At 45.0% G+C, this 20,152-nt stretch overlaps 1 protein-coding gene across 9 annotated transcripts in view; it reads right to left on the bottom strand.

Moving 5' to 3' along the window:
- The window catches only part of GATAD1 (GATA zinc finger domain containing 1), a 55,890-nt gene extending 42,039 nt beyond the window's left edge, over nucleotides 1–13,851 (bottom strand). For 6 of the 9 annotated variants that reach the window (XR_008956266.1, XR_008956267.1, XR_008956270.1 and 3 more), the window contains exons 1-7: nucleotides 13,429–13,849; nucleotides 12,526–12,651; nucleotides 10,823–10,882; nucleotides 6,513–6,696; nucleotides 4,401–4,857; nucleotides 2,641–2,772; nucleotides 2,175–2,308 (exon numbers count right to left, since the gene is read on the bottom strand). Coding sequence is in view for 2 of the 9 variants with exons in the window: in XM_026505518.4 (XP_026361303.1) it covers nucleotides 4,667–4,857; nucleotides 6,513–6,696; nucleotides 10,823–10,882; nucleotides 12,526–12,651; nucleotides 13,429–13,680 (813 nt within the window). In the remaining 7 variants the exon portion in view is untranslated. Of the gene's footprint in view, nucleotides 1–2,174; nucleotides 2,309–2,640; nucleotides 2,773–3,172; nucleotides 4,858–6,512; nucleotides 6,697–10,822; nucleotides 10,883–12,525; nucleotides 12,652–13,428 lie in introns of those variants that run through there. The other 3 variants (XR_008956269.1, XM_026505518.4, XM_057304111.1) reach the window with 3 other exon arrangements.
- Nucleotides 13,852–20,152: the final 6,301 nt, after the last annotated feature.

Genomic DNA, 20,152 nt, shown 5'->3' with positions numbered 1-20,152 from the left:
CCTGCTGAGCAGAGAGCCAATGCAGGGTGTGATCCCAGAACTCTGAGATCATGACCTGAGCTGAAGGCAGATGCCCAACAAACTGAGCCACCCAGGTGCCCCTCTTCTTCTTAGAAAGACACTAATCCCGAGGTGCCCGGCTGGCTCAGTCAGGTAAGCATCTGCCTTTTGCTTGGGTCATGATCCCAGGGTTCCGGGATCGAGTTCCGAATCAGGCTCCCTGCTCAGCGGGGAGTCTGCTTCTCCCTCTCCCTCTGCCCCTCCCCCTGCTTGTACTCGCTCTCTGTCAAATAAATAGATGAAAAATCTTAAAAAAAAATCAAGAAAAAGAATATAAAGTTCACTTAATTCTAAGTACATCAATTGTTGACATTTTATTTCCACTTTTGTTTTTATGTTTATGTGCACGTAGGTGTTTTACAGAATCAGAACCATTGTTCATGTAGTTCTATATTTTTTATACTGAGCATTTTTTTAAGGATTTCTTTTTTTTTTTTGAGAGAGAGCAAGGAAGAGCAAGGGGGGTGTGGCAGAGGGAGAGGGAGAAGCAGACTCCCAGCTGAGCAAGGAGCCCAACTCGGGGCTTGAGCCCAGGATCCTGGGATCATGACACGATCAAAGCAATCACCCAGCTGCCTGAGCCACCCAGGTGCCCCTATGTGAGCATTTTGATAAGCATTTCTTATGTAATAAATTCTATTACAAACATATCAGAATTTGGATCTTCAAGTTGTTTCTTGTTTTTCACTTTTTTTTTAAGATTTTTTATTTATTTATTCGACAGAGATAGAGACAGCCAGTGAGAGAGGGAACACAAGCAGGGAGAGTGGGAGAGGAAGAAGCAGGTTCATAGCGTAGGAGCCTGATGTGGGGCTCGAACCCATAATGCCAGGGATCACGCCCTGAGCCGAAGGCAGACACTTAACCGCTGTGCCACCCAGGCGCCCCCGTTTTTCACTATTTTAAACAATACTGGAAACAACCTCTTCTTACACATATTTTTGTCCACATTTCATATCTTCTTAGCATGGGTTCCTGTGGTCCCTAGGTCCCTGGCCTGTAATGGTCCCTGCCCCTGGAATTCACACCTTTATGTAGTCCCCTCCCACATTGTACCAGGCATGATCTGTGTGACCAAAAACATATGGCAGAAGTGAGGGCCTGTCACTTCCAGATTAGGTTATAAAATGATGGTGGCTTCTGTCTTGAGTATGGGTGCTCTCTCTCCCTCTTTCTCTATCATGGATCATTCAATCTGGTGGAAGCCATGTTGTGAGCAAAGCTATGGAGACGTCAGCATTGTGGAAAACTAAAGCCTCCTGCCAATAGCCACATGAGTGAGCTACTGCTCCTCTTTTATTTTGGTTTGGTTTTTACTTTGTATACACATTTTTTTCTGACATAGAAATTTAGAATTTTATGGAGTGCCTGGCTGGTCCAGTCTATAGAGCATGTAACTCTTGATCTCAGGGTTTTGAGTTCAAGCCTCATGTTGGATGTAGAGCTTACTTAAAACAAAAAACCAAAAAACAAACATTAAAGTTGCCTACTGATGAAAGAAAGAAAGACCAAATTACTTAAGAAAAAAAATTAAAAACCCATTATATAACGGGGCACCTGGAGCATATGACTCTTGATCTCAGAGTCATGAGTTCAAGCCCCACACTGGGCATAGAGCTTACTTTAAAAAAATTTAAAAATAGGGGAGCCTGAGTGGCTCAGCGGGTTGAGGGTCCAACTCTTGGTTTCGGCTCAGGTCATGATCTCAGGGTCTTCAGATCGTCCCATCAGGCTCCATGTTCAGCAGCGAGTCTCCTTGAGATTCTCTCCCTCGGCCCTTCCCCCTGCTCACACTCTCACTCTCTCAAATAAATAAGTAAAACTTAAAAAAATAAAACATTAAATAAAAAAATAAAAATCTTATAATTCAGTCTGTCCATCTTTCCCTATGTGAACTCATTACCTTTCAATTTAAAAACATTTATCAAAATAATACAGATAGTAAAAAAAAAAAAAAAGGCCAACTCAAGTAATTCTAAATAGCTTATGATAAAAAACAGTGGTTCCTTGCTTTATGCTTCCGAGTCTCAGTAACTATATCAGTCAGGATTTGATCAGAAAAACAGACCCACTAAGGATGATCTAGGATAAAGGATCCATGCTAGAGATTTTACCTTACACAGCTGTGGGAGCCCGCTGAACAGTCTGTGTAGGGCTCTTGCTTCTGTGTCTGGCACTGGGGCCAGCAGGGCAGGCGGACTGGAATGGAAGATGGACTTGAAGTGAGGAGAGGAGGACCAACTTGAACCTGTGTCAGCCAAGAAACTGAATGGTTAGGGATAAATTTTCCAGATGACATTGTCAAGATTTATTTGTGTACAGGAACTATTTAAAGCTCATCCTAAAAATATCCTGTCAAAACAACCTTAAAAATATTAATCTAGTAACAATCTGAAATTCTACTTGACTGTAGAGAATTTGAAATTTAAGCCAAAGTTAGTATGAACTAGTACTAACTAAAACATCAACAGGCATTTTAGTGAACAGCATCTAACTTGGACTCTACAGTAAGCACTTCCCTTAAGTGAGGACCCAAGTTAGGTGCTGTGGGAGTTATAGAAATGAGCACATAAAACACACCATCTCTGGGATGCCTGAGTGGCTCAGTTGGCGTCTGCGTTCGGGTCAGGTCATGATCCCAGGGTCCTGGGATTGAGCCCTGAATCAGGCTCCTTGCTCAGCTGGGAGCCTGCTTCTCCCTCTGCTTGCACTCTGACAAATAAATAAGATCTTTAAAAAAACCAAAACCAAAACACCATCTCTGTCCTCCAGGAAGCACAGGGGTGGGAATAGGGGTAACAGAAGCAGAAACTTAAATGCAACAATAGAATAGGATATTGATTGATTTCAAGGATGCATGGGAATCTGGAAAGGTCTCATGGAGAGAGAGAATTTGAGGGCCTTACGAAAGGCCTTTGGGGTGGAGTTGAAGGGAACAATATGAACAAGGGCTCAGCCAGGAAAATGAGGAGGGTGTTGGGGGAAACATTTCAGTGGTGGCGAGAAGGAGGAGACAAGACTGGGAATGTAGACTGGGGCCATATTGGGGTAGGCCTTCAATAACAGGAGAAAAGGAATGAATTTACCCAGCAGGCAGTGGGAGCCACTGGTATTTGTTGAGGAAGAAAGTGAAAATTTAATCTTTATTTTAAAAAATATTACACAAGTATGTACCAACTTATAAACAAATGGGTAAGCATATATACTTTTTCAATATATCCTCATTTTAATAAGTATTGTACATTATTTCTTTTATCAGTTGGCCACTCTTTGAAATTTTCCTAAAATCAATTATATACTGATCAATCTATTGCTCCGAATTATGAGCAGGACACTGGTGTTTTCCGTTTATACCATTTTTAGGTAGAAAGCCCCACATTTAATTGTTTAAATAAATCCAAAGTAAATACAATGTAAAAAATAAATTTTAATCCAAAAGTTTCAATATTGGCACTTAGCTATTTACAATGGTATTTACAATCAATTTTACATTAACTTTTGTGGGGGGAACTATGAGCACAGAGCTATCTACAGTTGCTCCCTTCTAACATACAAACCACAGCTGTGCAGAAAAATGTTAACAGTTAAAACTGCTACACCTCAAAATCCTTATGATTAAATTAGATTCTGGCAAATTTTCCTGGGGCTGAAAAATGGTGGTTAAGGTCAGGAGAGAAGAGGTGGGTGTGCCCAATCCCCACGTCTTCCCATCTCCACACTGTTGTTCCCCTCCTTAGCTGACCTGCCCTGGAAGTAAAACCTATACCTGAATTCTGACATTTTCGTGAGAAACACGGCATCCGAGTCTAAGACCTTATTTTAGGCCTGTTACTATGAGTCTACAGCAGATGGTTTAACTCTAAGTAGACTCTTTTTAGATATTAATGCTTATGACCATGCCCAATGGTTGTTTTAATGATAGAAACTACCGAGGGGGGTGTCTGAACACCACGTGATTTCGGTGTGCTTTTCATAAAGCTGACTGCACTGCAAAATTTTATGGTTTGACTGGGAGCCTCACTTTGGGAAGGGAGGTGGAAACAATGAAGATCAACAATTCTGAATCTGTTTGCTACATAATAAAGTTTTAAAAAGCTCTGGCTAATAAAATCATCCACCACTCACTTTCCTTGAGGTCAGTCTATCCAGCATTTTTTAGATGTAAAAATAAAGCTTGTGTACCTCTGTGATAGACACAGTTGGTCCTAGCTACATTTTATTTGATCAAGTCCTCGGTCAAAAATCCAAACCTTAATTAATATTTTGTTCTAGTAGAAAAATACAATCCATTGATTGTAATGAGTTTCTAGAAATAAATCATGGAGAAAAATAGATACTACCTGTTCCTAATGGTCTCCTTGGAAATCGCAGCCTTTGCCTGGGAAGATACACACATATAGAATATATTTAACTTCAAAACATATTTAATTCCTTGCTATTCCTTTTAAATTCCCAAGTGGCTAGTAATAAACAAGCTAATGATTACTGGGTAATTAGGGAAAATTTTTTAGTCATTTTTCCATCTAAGAATTTCATGAAAGAAACACGTGGCATGTCTTACACTGTACGAATACGAGATGACTGGAAATAAGTTTCACATTTGAAACTATAAATGGTTAGCAACTGTTTCCTTAATAGTGATTGCGGGAGTAGGTCCAACGTGAGTCCATATGTAGCCCTTCTCTGGTCTGGTCGGAACTGTGGGAAATGGAGATGAACGTGACTTGAAATATTCAGAAGGCGCATGACACACAAATTCCAAGTATTCCATTTTCCTTGGAAGATCTTCCTCTGGTCCTAAAAGGCAGTCGATGGAAAGACCAAACACAGTTTTGAACATATATATCATTTTCATAAAAGATTAAAATTCCTAGACGCTAGGAGAAACCACTCTGGTGGTGCCCTGATGTGAGTCCTTGACACATGTATTATTCTAAAGTCCCTCTGTCATTTTCTTCTACTTGAGCTGTTCCGCTCCCCCAAACAGTGACTCAATATAGAAAGGATTCTAAAAATAGTGTTAGTACTAGACAGTGTTTGTGATCTGCCCAGTGCTCTAAGTACTGCACACACGGATACTTCGAGGGCTCAAAACTATGCTCTGAGGAAGGCGCTATTATTATTCCTGTTTTCTGTGGGAGGAAAACAAGACAAAAGAGGTTAAGGAACTTGTCCAGAGCCACACAGCCAGTCAGCACTGGGCTAGGAGGCCAGATACAGAGTGTGTGCCCCGGCTCTCCATGCTGCGCTCCCCCCTCCAGTGTCTGAGGAGGAGGAAGAGGAGGAGGCGGGAGGGGAGCCCCAGAAGTGATTCTTCACATCACCGCCTCTGCCGAGAATCCTGTCCTATAGGTCACGGAGATAAAAGTCCCTCTTCTATGTACCTACAAGCAGAAGACTAAAACCGATCACGTACCAAACTTCACACATGGGTGAGAATAACAGCAGTACGTTAAGTGTCCCTGAGTTCCCTCTGGGAAAAAGACAAAACAAAACCTTTGTATGCAAAAGGAATGCATGCACATTGCAGAAAGGTTGAAAATATGGGGTAACTTACAAACTCTGAACACTTTTAAAATTGTATTAGTCAGCAATTTCTTCCTGTGAGTCTACATCAAGAAACATTTATACCACTTCCTCTGTCAGCCTTGAAGTTAGTAAGAGTACAGTGGCTGCCACATCGACTGTACACGATGATATGTTATAAAAGGTCTAGGATGAGGTATGTGACATGTAGAGGGACACATAATGAAAATTTTTAAGATTCTAGAAATAATGGGGACAGTTCGTTTTGAAATTATTTTTAACTAGATTTTTATAAGTAAGCCTAATTCCGGAGTAATGAATTCTTTTCAACGTTTAACCCTGGGTCACTCAAAAATCTTATCCACATCACTTTTTCGTGGGTATATACTGTCCTAACTCCAAATAAGTGATAGCACCCAAACCCCAACTGTGTAAGAATGTCTTTCGTATTTTCAATAAAGCTCTTCACTTTTTAATATTTAATGATGATTATGTTTCCTTGTTATGGACTGAATTATACTCCCCCCCCCAATATGTTGAGGCCCTAAGCCCCACTGTGATGGTATTTAGAGATGGGGCCTTTACGGAGGTAATTAAGGTTAAAAGAGGTCGTAGGCTGGAGCCCTAATTTGATAGGACTGATGTCCTTCGAGGGAGAGGAAGAGACGCTAGGAGTATGCACACACAGAGGAAAGGCCACATGAGGACTCAGCGAGAAGGTGGCCGCGTGCAAGCCAGGCAGGTGACCCTGACAGCACCCTGATACTCAACCTCTAGCCTCCAGAAGGCTGAGAACATAGGTTTTGTGTTTGTGCCACTCGGCCTGTGGTATTTTGTTACGGCGGCCCGAGCAGACTGATACCTTCTGTTATATAACAACGGAGAATTACCTGAGTTCAAGAGCCTGCGTCACCTCTCAAACTCACCGATGATGTAGGATGCAGGATCAAACTGGTCCCTGGGGCTCGAGAGGGTGGGAATGAGCCACGTCAGGGCGGCGCTTTTCTCACAGTACTGGTCCTGGATGAATCCCCTGATCTGAGCATAGTAGGGCTTTCCATCTTGTTCATCAATCACAGAAACAACATCTCCAATTTGGTAATATACTCCCTGGGGGAAACAGAAGATAATCCCATGTTTGAAATAGAGAAAAGCACCACAGCTATGAACTGAAACCTCCCTAACACAAAATAAAGTTTGCAAAGGGGTCAGTGAAACACCTTTCAGACGGTCTAATGCATCAATGTTTATATGGTTGATTCCAATTCTTTTTTTTTTTAGAGAGAGCACTAGAGTGAGGTTGGAGGGGAAAAGAGAGAGGGAAGAGAGAGAATTTTTTTTTTTTTTAAGATTTATTTTAGAGAGGGAGAGCTCTCATGTGGGGTGGGAGGGGCAGAAGGAGAGGGAGAGAGCGAGTTAAGCAGACTCCATGCTGAGCACAGAGCTGATGCGGGGCTCATCTCATGACCCTGAGATCAGGACTTGAGCTGAAATCAAGTCGGATGCTTAAGCAACTGCATCACCCAGGTGCCTTTATTTTTTTTATTTTGGGGAGAGAGAATCTTAAGTAGGCTCCACACGGATGGGGCTTAATCTCACGCCCCCGAGATCATGACCTGAGCTGAGATCAAGAGTGGGACGCTAAACTGATGAGTCACCCAGGAGCCCCTGATGCCAATCCTATCGTTGTTCACTCTTGAATAAAAATTCTACACACACACGAAAACTTGCATCTGGAGAAAACATTTGTTTATAAAGACACTTTGGTCTCCTATCAGAACAGTATTATCCCTATTTCTTTGGCCACAGCCATTGAGCTGTAGAAAGGGAAGTGACGTTGCTGCAGGCTACTTAGGGCAGAGAATGCCGCTGAGGCTCCTTCACCGGCTCCGGGTCCAGCTCTGCCCTGTACTGAAAAGCAGTGTTCACCTGATAAGACTATGTTCTACACCCCTCCCCCTCGGCCATCCATGAAGAAAATGGACATCACACTTTCAAACCCAAAGAAATGAGAGAAACGCTTCTGATCATAACCAGGATTCGGGATGGGTCCCTTGCCATTCACTCTGCTGTCTGCCCACAAGACAATGACCTGCATTTCTGGCATTCACGGCTTCAGGTCTTACCCCGGCTCCACTTCGCAGCCAACTAGCTCATCTGTCATGCCTGTGTCAAGCCCTCCCTGACTCTCCCCTGCCGTCCGTTGCACGTCTCCTTCCCTAGGTTTTCAAAAGGAAGTAATTCCTCCCTTGAACATCCACAGTGGCTGATCCAAATCTTTAGGGTACTCAGCACTCCCTTAGGTGGGTGTGGTTCTCAGCCGGCGAAGGTAATCCTTGACTGGCAGGAACCAAGTGTGATTTATCACTGCTTCCCTCAAAACGGCGCCTTGGCAGCAGGTAAAGCTGCTGGGTGTGCCCCTCAACCGTCAAAATAATTCTGAAGAAATACCTCCAGGGAGTGGGCTGTGAGAGGAGCTTTTCCTGGTGGATCCTTCATCCACGTGTCTAAGGGCGACAGCTGCATCTGGTTCACTGCGGACGGGCAGAGTCAAGGAGGCCACACCTGCTACTTGCTAGTTCATGTCCATCATCAGCTGGTCCTTGGAGCCACTCATCAACGTTCTAAGTTATTTGTCATATAAATACTTTGCATTTATGGTTTGCTTTGTCTACATGTAGAATCATTATTCCCAAATTATAAATGATTAAGTCATTTTTTTGCACAAAGAACAGGGCCTTATCATAGACACTCAAATATATGCTGAATGAATATTAACTCAAAATATATGATAGTGTGAAAACAGAACTGCAAGGCAAAGACAATGGCTTATTGAAAGATTCCAGGGTGGCTCAGTTGGTTGAGCATCAGTCTTGCTTTCCGCTCAGATCATGATCGTGATCATGGTTGGGAGACTGAGCCCCGTGTCAGGCTCTGCACTCAGTGGGGAGTCTGCTTGACATTCTCTCTCTCCCTCTGCCCCTCCCCCTGCTTGCTCAGGTGCTCTCTCTCTTGCTCTCTAAAATAAATATATAAATCTTAAAAAAAAAAAGATTCCAATGGCAAGCAGTACCTGGCACATGGTTAACTGTTTATTAGTACGTGTTGTATTGTGTATGTATATACAGAAAGCACTAACCACGAGTAAGGCACTTAATCTAAGGAGTCCCACCGTTTGCAGGGAGGTTTCAGGGTTTCTGGCAGGAAAGAAAGGTGAACACAATATACTGAAGAACACTGGATTAGGAGTAAGCGGGGCTGTTCGTGGGGCTCATCTGCCCCAGGGAGGCCATTCAAACCCTTTGGGGTCTTGGGTGCCCACACTCCTGGCCGTCAGTACCAGTGGCTCCCACTCAGCAACCTCTCGCATGCATCATCTGGGCTCTAGTTCAGCAGATGGCAATGACCTTGTAAGCCGTCCTGCCCGGTGCTGTGTGTGGCGGCAGCCTCTGCGATCCTGGGTATCGGCAGCAGTACCTGAGTATTTTGTTGCACTTTGTCCTTATTGTCGAACAAACTGGGGTGGCAGACAGCAATAAAAAGTACGGCCCTTGTGGGGTGCCTGGGTGGCTCAGTCTGTTAAGCAGTTAAGCGTCTGACTTTGGCTCAGGTAGTGATCTCGGGGTCTTGCAATAGAGCCCTTTATTGGGCTCCCTGCTCAGCGTGCACGTGCATGCATGCACACGCGCACTCGCTCTCTCAAATAAATAAATACAATCTTAAAAAAAATAATAACAGGTCCCACTCGCATTTCGCCTTTGGTTGAGACATGCCTGGAAATCATTAGTACACTAAATCCTTAGCCAAACCAGCTGCTGCTGCTGCTTTTTTTTTTTTTTAGAAGTTTGTTTATTTATTTAAGTAATCTCTACGCCCAACGTGGGGCCTGAACTCACAACCCCAACGCCAAGAGCTGCACGCTCTACTGACTGAGCCAGCCAAGTGCCTCCCAACCAGGTGCTTCCAGACTTAATCTGTGAACTGTATGTTCCGCTGTGAGAGTGAGACACAAATTTGAAAACACGATGATGCCAATTTCTACTATTCATTGAGTGCTTACTCTGCTAAATGCTTAACAGACTGACCTCGCTTGACCCACTGAGGTGGCTGCTATTTACAATCCCTATTTTATAGATGAAGAAACACCAGAGAGGTTGGTCTCGGCCCAGTCACACAGCCACTTGACAGTGGGGCCAGGAGCTGAGCTCTGCCATCAGACTGCCTCACTCCCTGCCTTGTTGGTTATAGAATCCTTGACAAGTTCAGGAAGTTCTCTGTGCTTGACTGTCCTCATCCATAAAATGGGGATAACAGTAGCACTTCACGGAGTGGACTGAAGTAAAGCCTGTGAAGTGCTCACCTCAGGGCCTGACCCACAGCAAGCACATACTAAACTTCAGTTATTTTGTTTATTATTAACAATGCATGAAATGCTGGAAATATAGGAGCGATGTTTGCCTGTGTAGAGGCTGTTTTAAAACACACAGAGTTATCATACTTGAGTTTCTCAGTGTTTGGTCCACTTGGGTCAGGTATGAAGTACAATTCATGCCACTGCCCCCAAAAGATAGTTCAGACCCCAAAACATCAAAAGTATGTAATCGCTGCTGCCTGTGCCAGGCCCGCCAGGCTTTGGAAGTCTTTTCTATGTAGCAAGTGCTTTTCTAAGGCTTCTGGCTCAAAAATAATGGTATGTCACATCTCCCACTGAAGGACCATGTTGTCTGTGGCCTTTGGCCCTAGGAAACCTGACTCCCTCACACTTTTATCAAAACATTTTGGACTTTCTCTCACCATCTACTTCTAGTAGATGTTCACCCCCACTACTGCCCCTATTCCTCTCACTTCTGCTTAAAGGCATTTTAGAATCCCTGTGCCTCCTCCACCCACTAGCCATCAGGTCTATACACCCTCTACTTGTCCAAGTCCCCACCCTGGGCTTCTCACACAGTCACTGTCACAGTGACGAGGGTGGCTCACGCTTTCATGACTCTACATTATACATTAGCATTTTAAGATATTTTAATACTTAAAAATACCATGTTTCAGTACGTACTCCTCCAGCTCTGGATGAAATGTTTTATACCAGCCACCTACGGGGAAAAATAGCTTAGGAAAGAACAAAAACCAATCACACATGATACGGAGGAGCAGAGACCTCTGGACTAACCCAACATTTGGTGGCATATCATGCAACAGGCCCAAATTGTCCCTCAGTAACCCTACAGATGCTTACCTTGTAGAAGATTGATTCCGCAGTGATTATAGTGGAAACCGACTCAGGAGCTTTGATGGGCTAGGGAAAGAAGACCCCAAAGTAAACATATTAGCACATTCCGTGTGTGTGTGTGTGTGTGTGTGTGTGTATAGCGTATACAGGCATTTTTCCAGTCATCTACGACAGTTCTGTAACTTAAGAAATACTAAAGCTGTTGCTGGTTGACCAGAAGTGCAATAAGAAGACGATATGCTGAATGTTGTGGCAAAGCACAGTCTGAGTATTTCTGTGGCTATTTCTGCTACCATCAGCTTAAAAATTGCTGAGAACTAAAGCACAAGTTTCTGACTTTGCTGAGATCTACCTCAAGCGCTCTCAAAGCTTTATCCTCTCAAAAAGAGGATATTGTTAACAATATTAACATTCTGGTTATAAACAATATCCTGGCTCTGAAGGCCTGGGCATGACAGAAGTGGAAGTCATAAAAAAAGTGTAAACGAACACAAGGTGAAAAAGCGTCTCCTTGAAGACGTTTTCCATCTTAACGATGGAACTGGCTGGGATACTTGTCATCAGAAGTAATTCTCTGGCGAGGCTGAACTAAGGTTATATGAAACTTCCTTGAGAGATCTTAATCATTTGCCAGCACCCAGCCATTACTGCAATCCCTTCTTAAGCTGTAGTACCCGCTTATATGCCACAACGCAAAAACCAGGCCTCCCCAAATGTATCTGGGTACCATCTTTGAAGAGACGGGCTGCTAGCAAAACAGGTACTGAAATAATTACAGAGCTTATTCTATCACACAGAAGAGGAAAGCGTGTGTGTCCGTGATACAACTATAATCACACGCACATTTACTTAACATGCTTTGGCAACAGATGCCTCATTTTAAGAAAACTAAATTATAAACGTCTTAAATCAATTAGTCAACTATTCTGAATAAGAATCTGCAATCGGCACAAGAATTTACTACAGGGCCCCTGTGTGTTTCACAAATGAATACGCCCGACTTCAGAAATGCCTTCACTGGTAAGGGAAGCATTCCTGTTCTGAAAGAAAAGAACACCATACTGAGGTTTAAAAAAGTAGTCTACAACCCACTGTCCACCGGGTATGACCATTTTCCCCTAGTGTTTACAAAAATATTGAGAAATTACTGAAACAAAAGGTGCTTTCAACTACCCCCAGCACAAGTCTTTCAACCATCTAGTTTCTTACAGCAGAAGAAAGGCTTAGCAAAATTCTTGATTCACATTCATCGAATTGATCATAAGTCAGTAAGATATATTTTCTGGGGCTGTAATAACATACAAATATGGAAACGAATGAGTTCCAGTATTATTTACTTAAATCTTTAAAGAATAAGAAAAAAAATTTTTTCCCTAATATATCTGGCCATATCAAGAACCATAATCCCATCTCCTCATTGCAAGGAGGACCCAATAAAATGCATTCAAGGTTTACGTTTCCTTTAGACTCATATTTTTGATTCCCCAGTGGAAAAAATTAAAAGCTAAAAAAAGAGGAGATTGTTAATTATAAGCAGTAAGTCTCCTGCCACAGAGCTCTCACTTCCTTTTAAGAAGTGTGGACCACTCCCCAGAACATTGCAGAAAGGCTGGGAAGAGCAAAAGTCAGATGAGAGACGAAGGCAGTGACAAGGCACACCACACACACAATGCCATTACCGTGAAAGACACTGTCCACAGTCAGCTTACATTTTTTAACTTAAAAATATGTCTTCTCCCTTTCCCTTTAGTGGAAACTTTCTTCTCAGCAGCTGGAGCAGATTTGTATTTAGTGTTTCTGAGCCGAGCAGACCTCCTGTGAATTTCCTGCTTACTCTATAAACATTTAAAGAACAAAAAAGATAAATAAAATTGTAGAAAGACTGCTGTCCCGATACAACCATCTTACAAGAACTTCAGAGAATGCACTTTATGCCGACTTTTAAAAGCTAAGTAAGAATGTGGCTTTTCTTTTTATGCTGGGTAATCATAGGAACTGGGCTAATTAAAACAGGAGGCCCCTAGACAAGCATCTCCAGAGGCTCCAAAAAGTGTGAACTACTTACAACAGGGCATGGGGAGGAGTAGGAGTAAGTCTACGGCAAGGCATGAACTATTCGTTTGTACTGTTTATAGTGGAGAACATCCCTTAACTACTCAACTCTCCAACCCAGGCAGCGGGTTGGGTCTGGCACTTCCTATAATTGAATACTTATGCTGCCATTTAAAACAATGACATGATAATCTTAATAACATGACATAATAAAATAACCTTTAACAGGCAAAGTAGGTCCTGTAGCATGACCCCGTTTACGTGTGTATTGAGATGTCTGGTTACCACCGCAAATGGTATTACAATGAGGGGTATTTCTGAAGGGTTTTAAATTTTCTTGCTTCTTTACACTTTTCAATTACTCACATTAACCAAAGGTGCTTAGAAGGGGCCAAATCAGTGAAGATCTCGTTGTGGGGTGGGAGCGGGCGGCCCTCTCTAGCAGGGTCACCGCGGTCCGGGAAGGCCCACGCGCGCGTCCACTCCCGCCCGGCCGGCCCCCGCCCACCCACCCCAAGCCCGGTAGGCCTCCGCCGGCGGGAGGGGCCGAAGGAGCTCACCTGCTTGCCGCCCCCGCCCCCGTTGCTCTGCGGAGGGGCGGCCGAGGTGCTGGCGAAGGTCGCCGCGCCGAAGCCGCCACCGCCGCTGCTGCCCCCCGTCCCGCCAGCCGCTCCCGAGCCGGAGCCCCCGCCGCCCGCGCCGCCCCGGCCCGTGCAGTGGTGGCAGAGGATCTCCCCCTGCGGGCCCTTCTTCCACATGGAGGACGACGTGGTCTTGCAGACGCTGCAGGTGGGCTTCAGGCCCAGTGGCATCGTGGCGGGCTCAGGCGGCCCCCGCGGGCGCAGCGACACGGGAATGGCGACCGCCGGCCCGGGCCGCCCGCTGGTCGGCCCGCCACTCCCAGCGACAGGAAGAGCGGCGCGGGCGCCGAGCTGTCCACGCAGGGACCCGAGGGCGGCCGCTGCCCCCTGGAGGCAGGAAGGCTATTCCACCCTCTCTGCGACCTGCACCAGCCCTGGCGGCCCGCAGCGCCGGGAGGCGGGCCCGGGGGCGGGGCCTGGCCTGGGAGGTTTCCGGCAATGGGTGGGGCCTGCGCCGCGCTGGCCTCCCCCCCACCCCGCCCCGCTCCCCTGACCGGAAGTGCTCCACCGAGGCTATTGGAAGTGAGCTGTAGGTCCGACCTCGATCTCCTTCTGGTGGAAGATGTTTGCAAATTTTTTGGCTTTAAGCCTGGGATTGGCAGGTAAAATGCAGAGCGCCAAATTAAATTTGAATTTCAGACAAGCAACGAATAATATTTTGATATGCGTGTATCCCATGCAGCATTCGCTGTTTATCTGAAATGCAGATTTAACTGGGTGTGCTGTATTTTTATTAGCTAAATCTGACACTCCTGCGGAGGACGCCTTTACAGTCTTGAAAATTATAATTTAGACCCCCAAAAACTTTTGTTTATATGGGTTGTATCCATGGACATTGATGCATTAGGAGTTGAAACACATTTAAAGTCTACGATGTCAAGTGCATGTTCCTCAGATGTTGGATGTTATCACAGGTCCTGTAGCCTCTGATTAGCTCGCCAGTGAGAACATGAGAGTGGAAACACAAATAACTGGTTTGGCCTAGACAAGAGCATTATGACAAGCCAGCTCCCCTCTTACTAATGTCGCTAGTCCGAACAGGCCTCACCAGGGAAAGGGGTCTCTGCTTTTCAGCCTCACTTCATAGTGTAGTGGTTGCATACCTGTTTTCAGGATCCTGGGTTTTCTAGACTTGATACACTTGGAGACATCTCAATGAATATGCTGATGGCATGGCCCAGGGAGAGAAAGAAGAAAACTTGTACTGAAAGCCGACGATGTCACAAAATCTCATTTAGTGCTTATGACAAGCCTGAAAGGAGTTACTATCCCTATTTTATTAACTGTGCGCTCTGTGAAGGGCACCTAGGTGGTAAATTTCATGCCCCCTAATGCATGTCTGCATCGCCTAGTGTATACTTCTCTTTGCACTTCATCCAGAAATTACTCCCTCTCATTCACTGAGAACCTTGACCCCTTGCTCACCAGCTTCCTTTCCATCACAGGACACTGTCCTGGGTGGGGTCAACATCCACATGTATGAACACCCAACACCCTGTTTCCTCCATTCCTCCTCAGCCCACATCTCCACCTCCTGTTTTCGTCAGCTCCTGTAGCTTCTGGTCACACCCTCCACCCTTCTGAGATCATCAGGAAGAGCTACATTTTTACCCCTTTTATCACAAAGAGTCTCCAACCACCAAATCAAGAAATAGAACATTACTACCACAAAAGCCGCCACTTGCCCCTTATCCAGAGATGACCACTATACCGACTTCCAACACCAGAGATTTTATAGATCCCTTTGTCAGGTTAAGAAAGTTCCCTTCTATTTCTATTTGCATCACAAATGTGTACACTTTTATCGGTTTTCTCTATGAGATGATCATAATAGTTTTTCTTCTTTATCTGTTAATCTGTGGATTACATGGATAGAGTTCTGAATTTTAAATTAACATTACAACTCCTGGAATGAATCCAACTTGATCACGATACACCTTTTCACATATTGCTGGATTTGGTTTACTAATATTTTACAGATTTTTGCATCTGCGTTCATGAGTAAGATGGGCTTATAATTTTATTTTCTTGTAATATCTTTGTCAAGTTTTTGTATCAAGATATGTTGGCCAAAGTAAGGCCTTTGGATTTCATTCTGAGTGACCCAGGAAACTATTTGAGGCTCTTCCATGTGCTGATATGAAAAGATAAAGGAAAGAAAGCAATTTACAGAACAGTGTATAAAATATGATCACTTTAAGTAAATTTAAAAGCTATATGTGTGTGATGAATACTTTTTTGGTCTTTTGGACAGAAGACTGTTGTCAATTGACGATAACAGAATCGGTGAGGGGGACTTTCACTTTTCATTTTATATTGCTTGAATTTTTTTCACCACATCATGTGTGGTGAAAGAAAAAGAAAGAAAGAAAGAAAGAAAGAAAGAAAGAAAGAAAGAAAGAAAGAAGAAAGAAAGAGGAAGAAAGGAAGGAAGGAAGGAAGAGAGGAAGGAAGGAAGGAAGGAAGAAAGAAGAGAAAGAAATATCAAATGGGAAAAAAAGGAAACACTGGCAGTTTTTCAGCCTTAAAAATCCTCTTCCGGCTGGAGATAGCGCTGTACAGTGGCTTGGCTCTCGTTCAAGGGCTGGCAGCCGGGCCCCTCAGGCAGCTCGGGTCATTGTTTGTAAAGCAAGGATGGTATTGCCCCCCTCAGGGCTGTGTGAAGATTTGACCCGCTCTTGCACTTGACGTGTAGTTCTAAGTCAGTAACTGGGCTTCTCCGAGCAGCAAAGCCGTAAGTCGCGTGCAGACCGCTCGGGAGTGTGATAGAGTGGGGTGCCGTGGGGGCAACAGGGCTGCCAGCCGAGAAGGTGATGGGGCCAGGGCTGGAGGGGCAAGTTGGGAGGTGAGGGAAATGGGTGGGAGGAAAGAACTCAGGAAGGCAACTCGGTGAAGTCTGTGACCCAATGCCCCGCTCCCTCCGGGGGCCTCAGGAGGAGCAAGACCGTAACTGGCCAGGCTGGGCTCCCTGGTGCCCAGGTGCCAGGAAGAGATCTCAGACTGCAACAAGACAGAGAGACCCAGCCTGGGCGCAGGGGAAGGGTTCAACCGCACACAGAGATAATCTGTGCCTGTGGGGATGCCTGAGAAAATTCTGCTCACCGTGTGTGTGTGTGTGTGTGTGTGTGTGTGTGTGTGTGTGTGATAGAGAGAATGAGTGTATGCTGTGAAGACAGGAATAAATACCTCCTAAGGTCTTAAAATTAACACCAAGGGAAAGGAAAAAGCTGAATTCCCCGGGGGGGGGGGTATCAGTGTTGACCTGCAGGCTAATTTGCATGATGTAGGTGTTGCATGGTTCATTAATCAAAACTCTTAAAATTAAAAAAAAGAGAGCGCAGATGCATACAATCTATCACGGCCTGGTTTCAAAGAGAGTGCGATTCATCCCACCTTGTGCGCGGTGAGCACGGGCAGCGCAGGCCTCCCTGAGCGCGCACACCCGTGTCCTGGGCCGCTCCGGGGCAGCGCTCCTGCGTCCCGCTCGCTCGCTTACCCCTCGGACGAGGCTAACAAGAGCACATACCCCACAGGGTCCATGTGAGGACTCCGTGAGTTAGTGCACGCGAGGCTGTAAACAACGTCTACATTGGGCAAGTGCCTGAGTAATGTTGATTCTGAGGCCAATAAGGCAGGAGGAGGAGGAGGAGGAAGCTTTTCTTTTGACCAGATAGTCAAGCCGGTGGTTACACCCTCCTGACGTGCAGCCTTGGGAAAACGTAGTTGGCTCCAACTACCTACTGACGGCACAGCAGGGAGCGACAGCGAAACCCAGGAAGCTGGGGGCAGGTGCGGAGAGGAGAGCCCGGGCAGGTGCGCTCGCTGACCTTGCCCTTTGTCATCCTCAGGAGGGGCATCACGATGTCCAGCTCCCACTGCGGATAAACCTTCCGTGTTAGAACCCGCTGAGGTTACTTGGTTGTGCGTGTGTCCCACGGCTCCCACCACGGTGCCCTGAACTCCGGGTGCTCCCTTTGTCTGGAATGTGCTCCCTCCCAACACTTCACACTCCCGCTGTCCTCTCCAGAATCAGCTCAGGACACATCTCCATTCTCCAACCCGGGACGGGGCTTCCTTGCTCTGACCTTAAGGTGGACCTTTGCCCCCATGCCTCCTCCAGGGGACTGGGAGCGTGCTGAGGACAGGAAGCTGGCTCTTCTCCTCTTTGTGTTTCTCCCGTGCCTTGCACAGGGTAGGCTTGCACGGACGAGCAGTTGAGCGAGTGGGTTAAAAGAGCTGTCAGCCTGTTCTCAGCAACAGTCTCCATTCAGGACGAGCGTCTGCTCCCACGCCTCTCCTTGCTGCCCTCCTACCTCGTCATCTGACTTCTCTCACCCAGCAGCCCGAATCAGGCTTCCCAGCTCTTTCCTGGCCTGCAGCCCTGGGTGGGCATCTCCCTGTACCACGGGGGGCAGCCTGGAGGGGGGGTGCGTTATCATCCAGAAAAACCAATGCCTGCTTTGTTATAAATGAGTCTTATTTGAAATAATTGTTCAGGGACCCTGGTGGGGTTTCTTAAGTATCTTCCTCCTCCTTGGGAGAATGTGATGACGCCAGGTCTTCTGGAAGCCTTGGGTTAAGGCTTTAGGACCCTCCCTGACAGGCAATCGGCTTTGGAGGTTCAGGAGTAGGCCTCCCTGAGACTCGGCATACAGCACATGGCCTTGACTCTTAGACCACTATGAGTCTCAGCAGATAGACTTGCCTCAGAGCCCCTCTTCTAGGCAGCAGGCTCCCAGGCCCACCCCGCACTCCAACTGCCACTTCCCTAACTGTCACTCAGAACTCCCCTCTCAGCCCCAGGGCCTGCCTGTCCTTTGGATGACTGCTGGCTCCCGAGAAGAGAAAGCTCTCTGAGGACCAGGTGAATGCCTCGTTTTACAATTAAGGCACCAGCCAACTGTAGTTTCATGACGAAAGCTCAGCTGCCTTGGATTTTTTTTGGTTTTGGTTTTGAAGGCTTTGACACTCTCGCTGCCTCTCCCCTTTCTGATTTGCAGGACCGCTGGGGAGGAAACCAGCTTGGGTATTCTGGCATCTTCCAGTGCTTCTCAGCTGTGTGTGAGGACGGTTTTCCTCAGAGGAGCTCCAGATTTTATCAAAGAGAAATATTTCTTTTTTCTTCAAAATGTAAATATCTTTTTTAATATAATCAATGCTCGTTATGAAAATTCACACAACTCAGTGAATCCCCCAACTCTGCAGTGTTAGAGATAGCCACACTAACAGTTTGTCCTATCTCTTCAGCCTGTGGAAAGGTGTATGTGTGTGGTGTATAAAACATGAGTGTGATCCTATGACATATTATTCTCTAGCTTTTTTTACTCAAAAGTGTGTCGGAGTGAGCTTCTGCCATCAGTCCATATAGATGTCCCTTTTCTTTGCCAAAATTGATTAAACTGTTCCTTAATGATTGATATTTAGTTTGTTTTAAATGTTTTTTGCAGTTACAGTGAATAATGTAACGAGCGTCTTTATAAATGTTGTCATTGCCTGTTTGTGTGGGTATTTTTATGGGATAAGTTCCTGAACATGTAACTGATGGGTGTAATGCACATTTTGAATCGGTGCTGCCCTTACTGACGTCGGAAAGGCTTACACACCTGCCGACTCCTTGAGGTTATCTCAGGGCTGACTTAGCCCCGGGCACAGTAGGCACATTGCCCAGGGCCCAACGTACTCTTAAGGGTCATGAAAATATTTTAATTGCTTTTAAAACCAGGAGAAAAAAGCGAATAATAATGAATAAATAGTGTACAATGAATCCAGACTGGATTCCAGCTGCCAGCGCAGCCATAAAATGTATGTCTGAATATTTTTTTTTATAGAGAGGGGGCCCCCGAAGGCGCATGTACGTAGAACCACCACAAGTTGGAATGTGGCCCTGGGTTATCTGTTTCTCCACACCCTTGCGACACTGAGAATTATCTTCCTTAGTTTTTTTGGGGAAAAAAAAGTACACAGTTGTTTTTATTTGCATTTCTTTGGATATTTGTGAGGTATTATCTCCTAAGTTTATTGACCACTTAAAGTTCCTTTATGAATTGCCTATTTATATTCTTTTCTCATCTTTCTAATGAGTTGCTCATCTTTCCCGTTAAAAACTTCTTACAGTATAGTAAATATTGCAAGTTTTATTTTCATAATTTTGCATTTCAGAGTTATTGATGCCTTTTTGTAATGATATTAAAAAGTGTTTTTTTGTACACCAAATCTAGGCAAGCATTTCATTTATGGAAATACTTGATAATTTCTTGTAGAATATCTATGGGTATTATTATTATGATAATATCTTTAATTCATCTGGAAAGGATTTTTGTAAAAGATGTGAAATAGTGATTGAACTTTGTTTTCTAAGCAGAGCTACTTTTTCCAACACCATGGGACAATAATTTGAAATATCGCCTTTATAAAAAATTTTTTTGAAGATTTATTTATTTGAGAGAGACAGAGACGGGAGGGAGGGGCAGAGGGAGAGGAAGAGAGAAGCTCAAGCAGACTCCCCTCTGAGCGCAGAGCCCAACGCGGGGTTCAATCTCATGACCCCGAGATTATGACCTGAGCTGAAATCAAGGATCAGATACCTCACTGACTGAGCCACCCAGGTGCCTGCCTTTTATCAAATTTTAAATTCTCATATACA

Source organism: Ursus arctos, unplaced genomic scaffold, assembly GCF_023065955.2.
Source record: "Ursus arctos isolate Adak ecotype North America unplaced genomic scaffold, UrsArc2.0 scaffold_3, whole genome shotgun sequence".
NCBI lineage: Eukaryota > Metazoa > Chordata > Mammalia > Carnivora > Ursidae > Ursus > Ursus arctos.
Note: the sequence above shows the minus strand (reverse complement) of the source record. Positions and strands in the feature narration are given on the sequence as shown.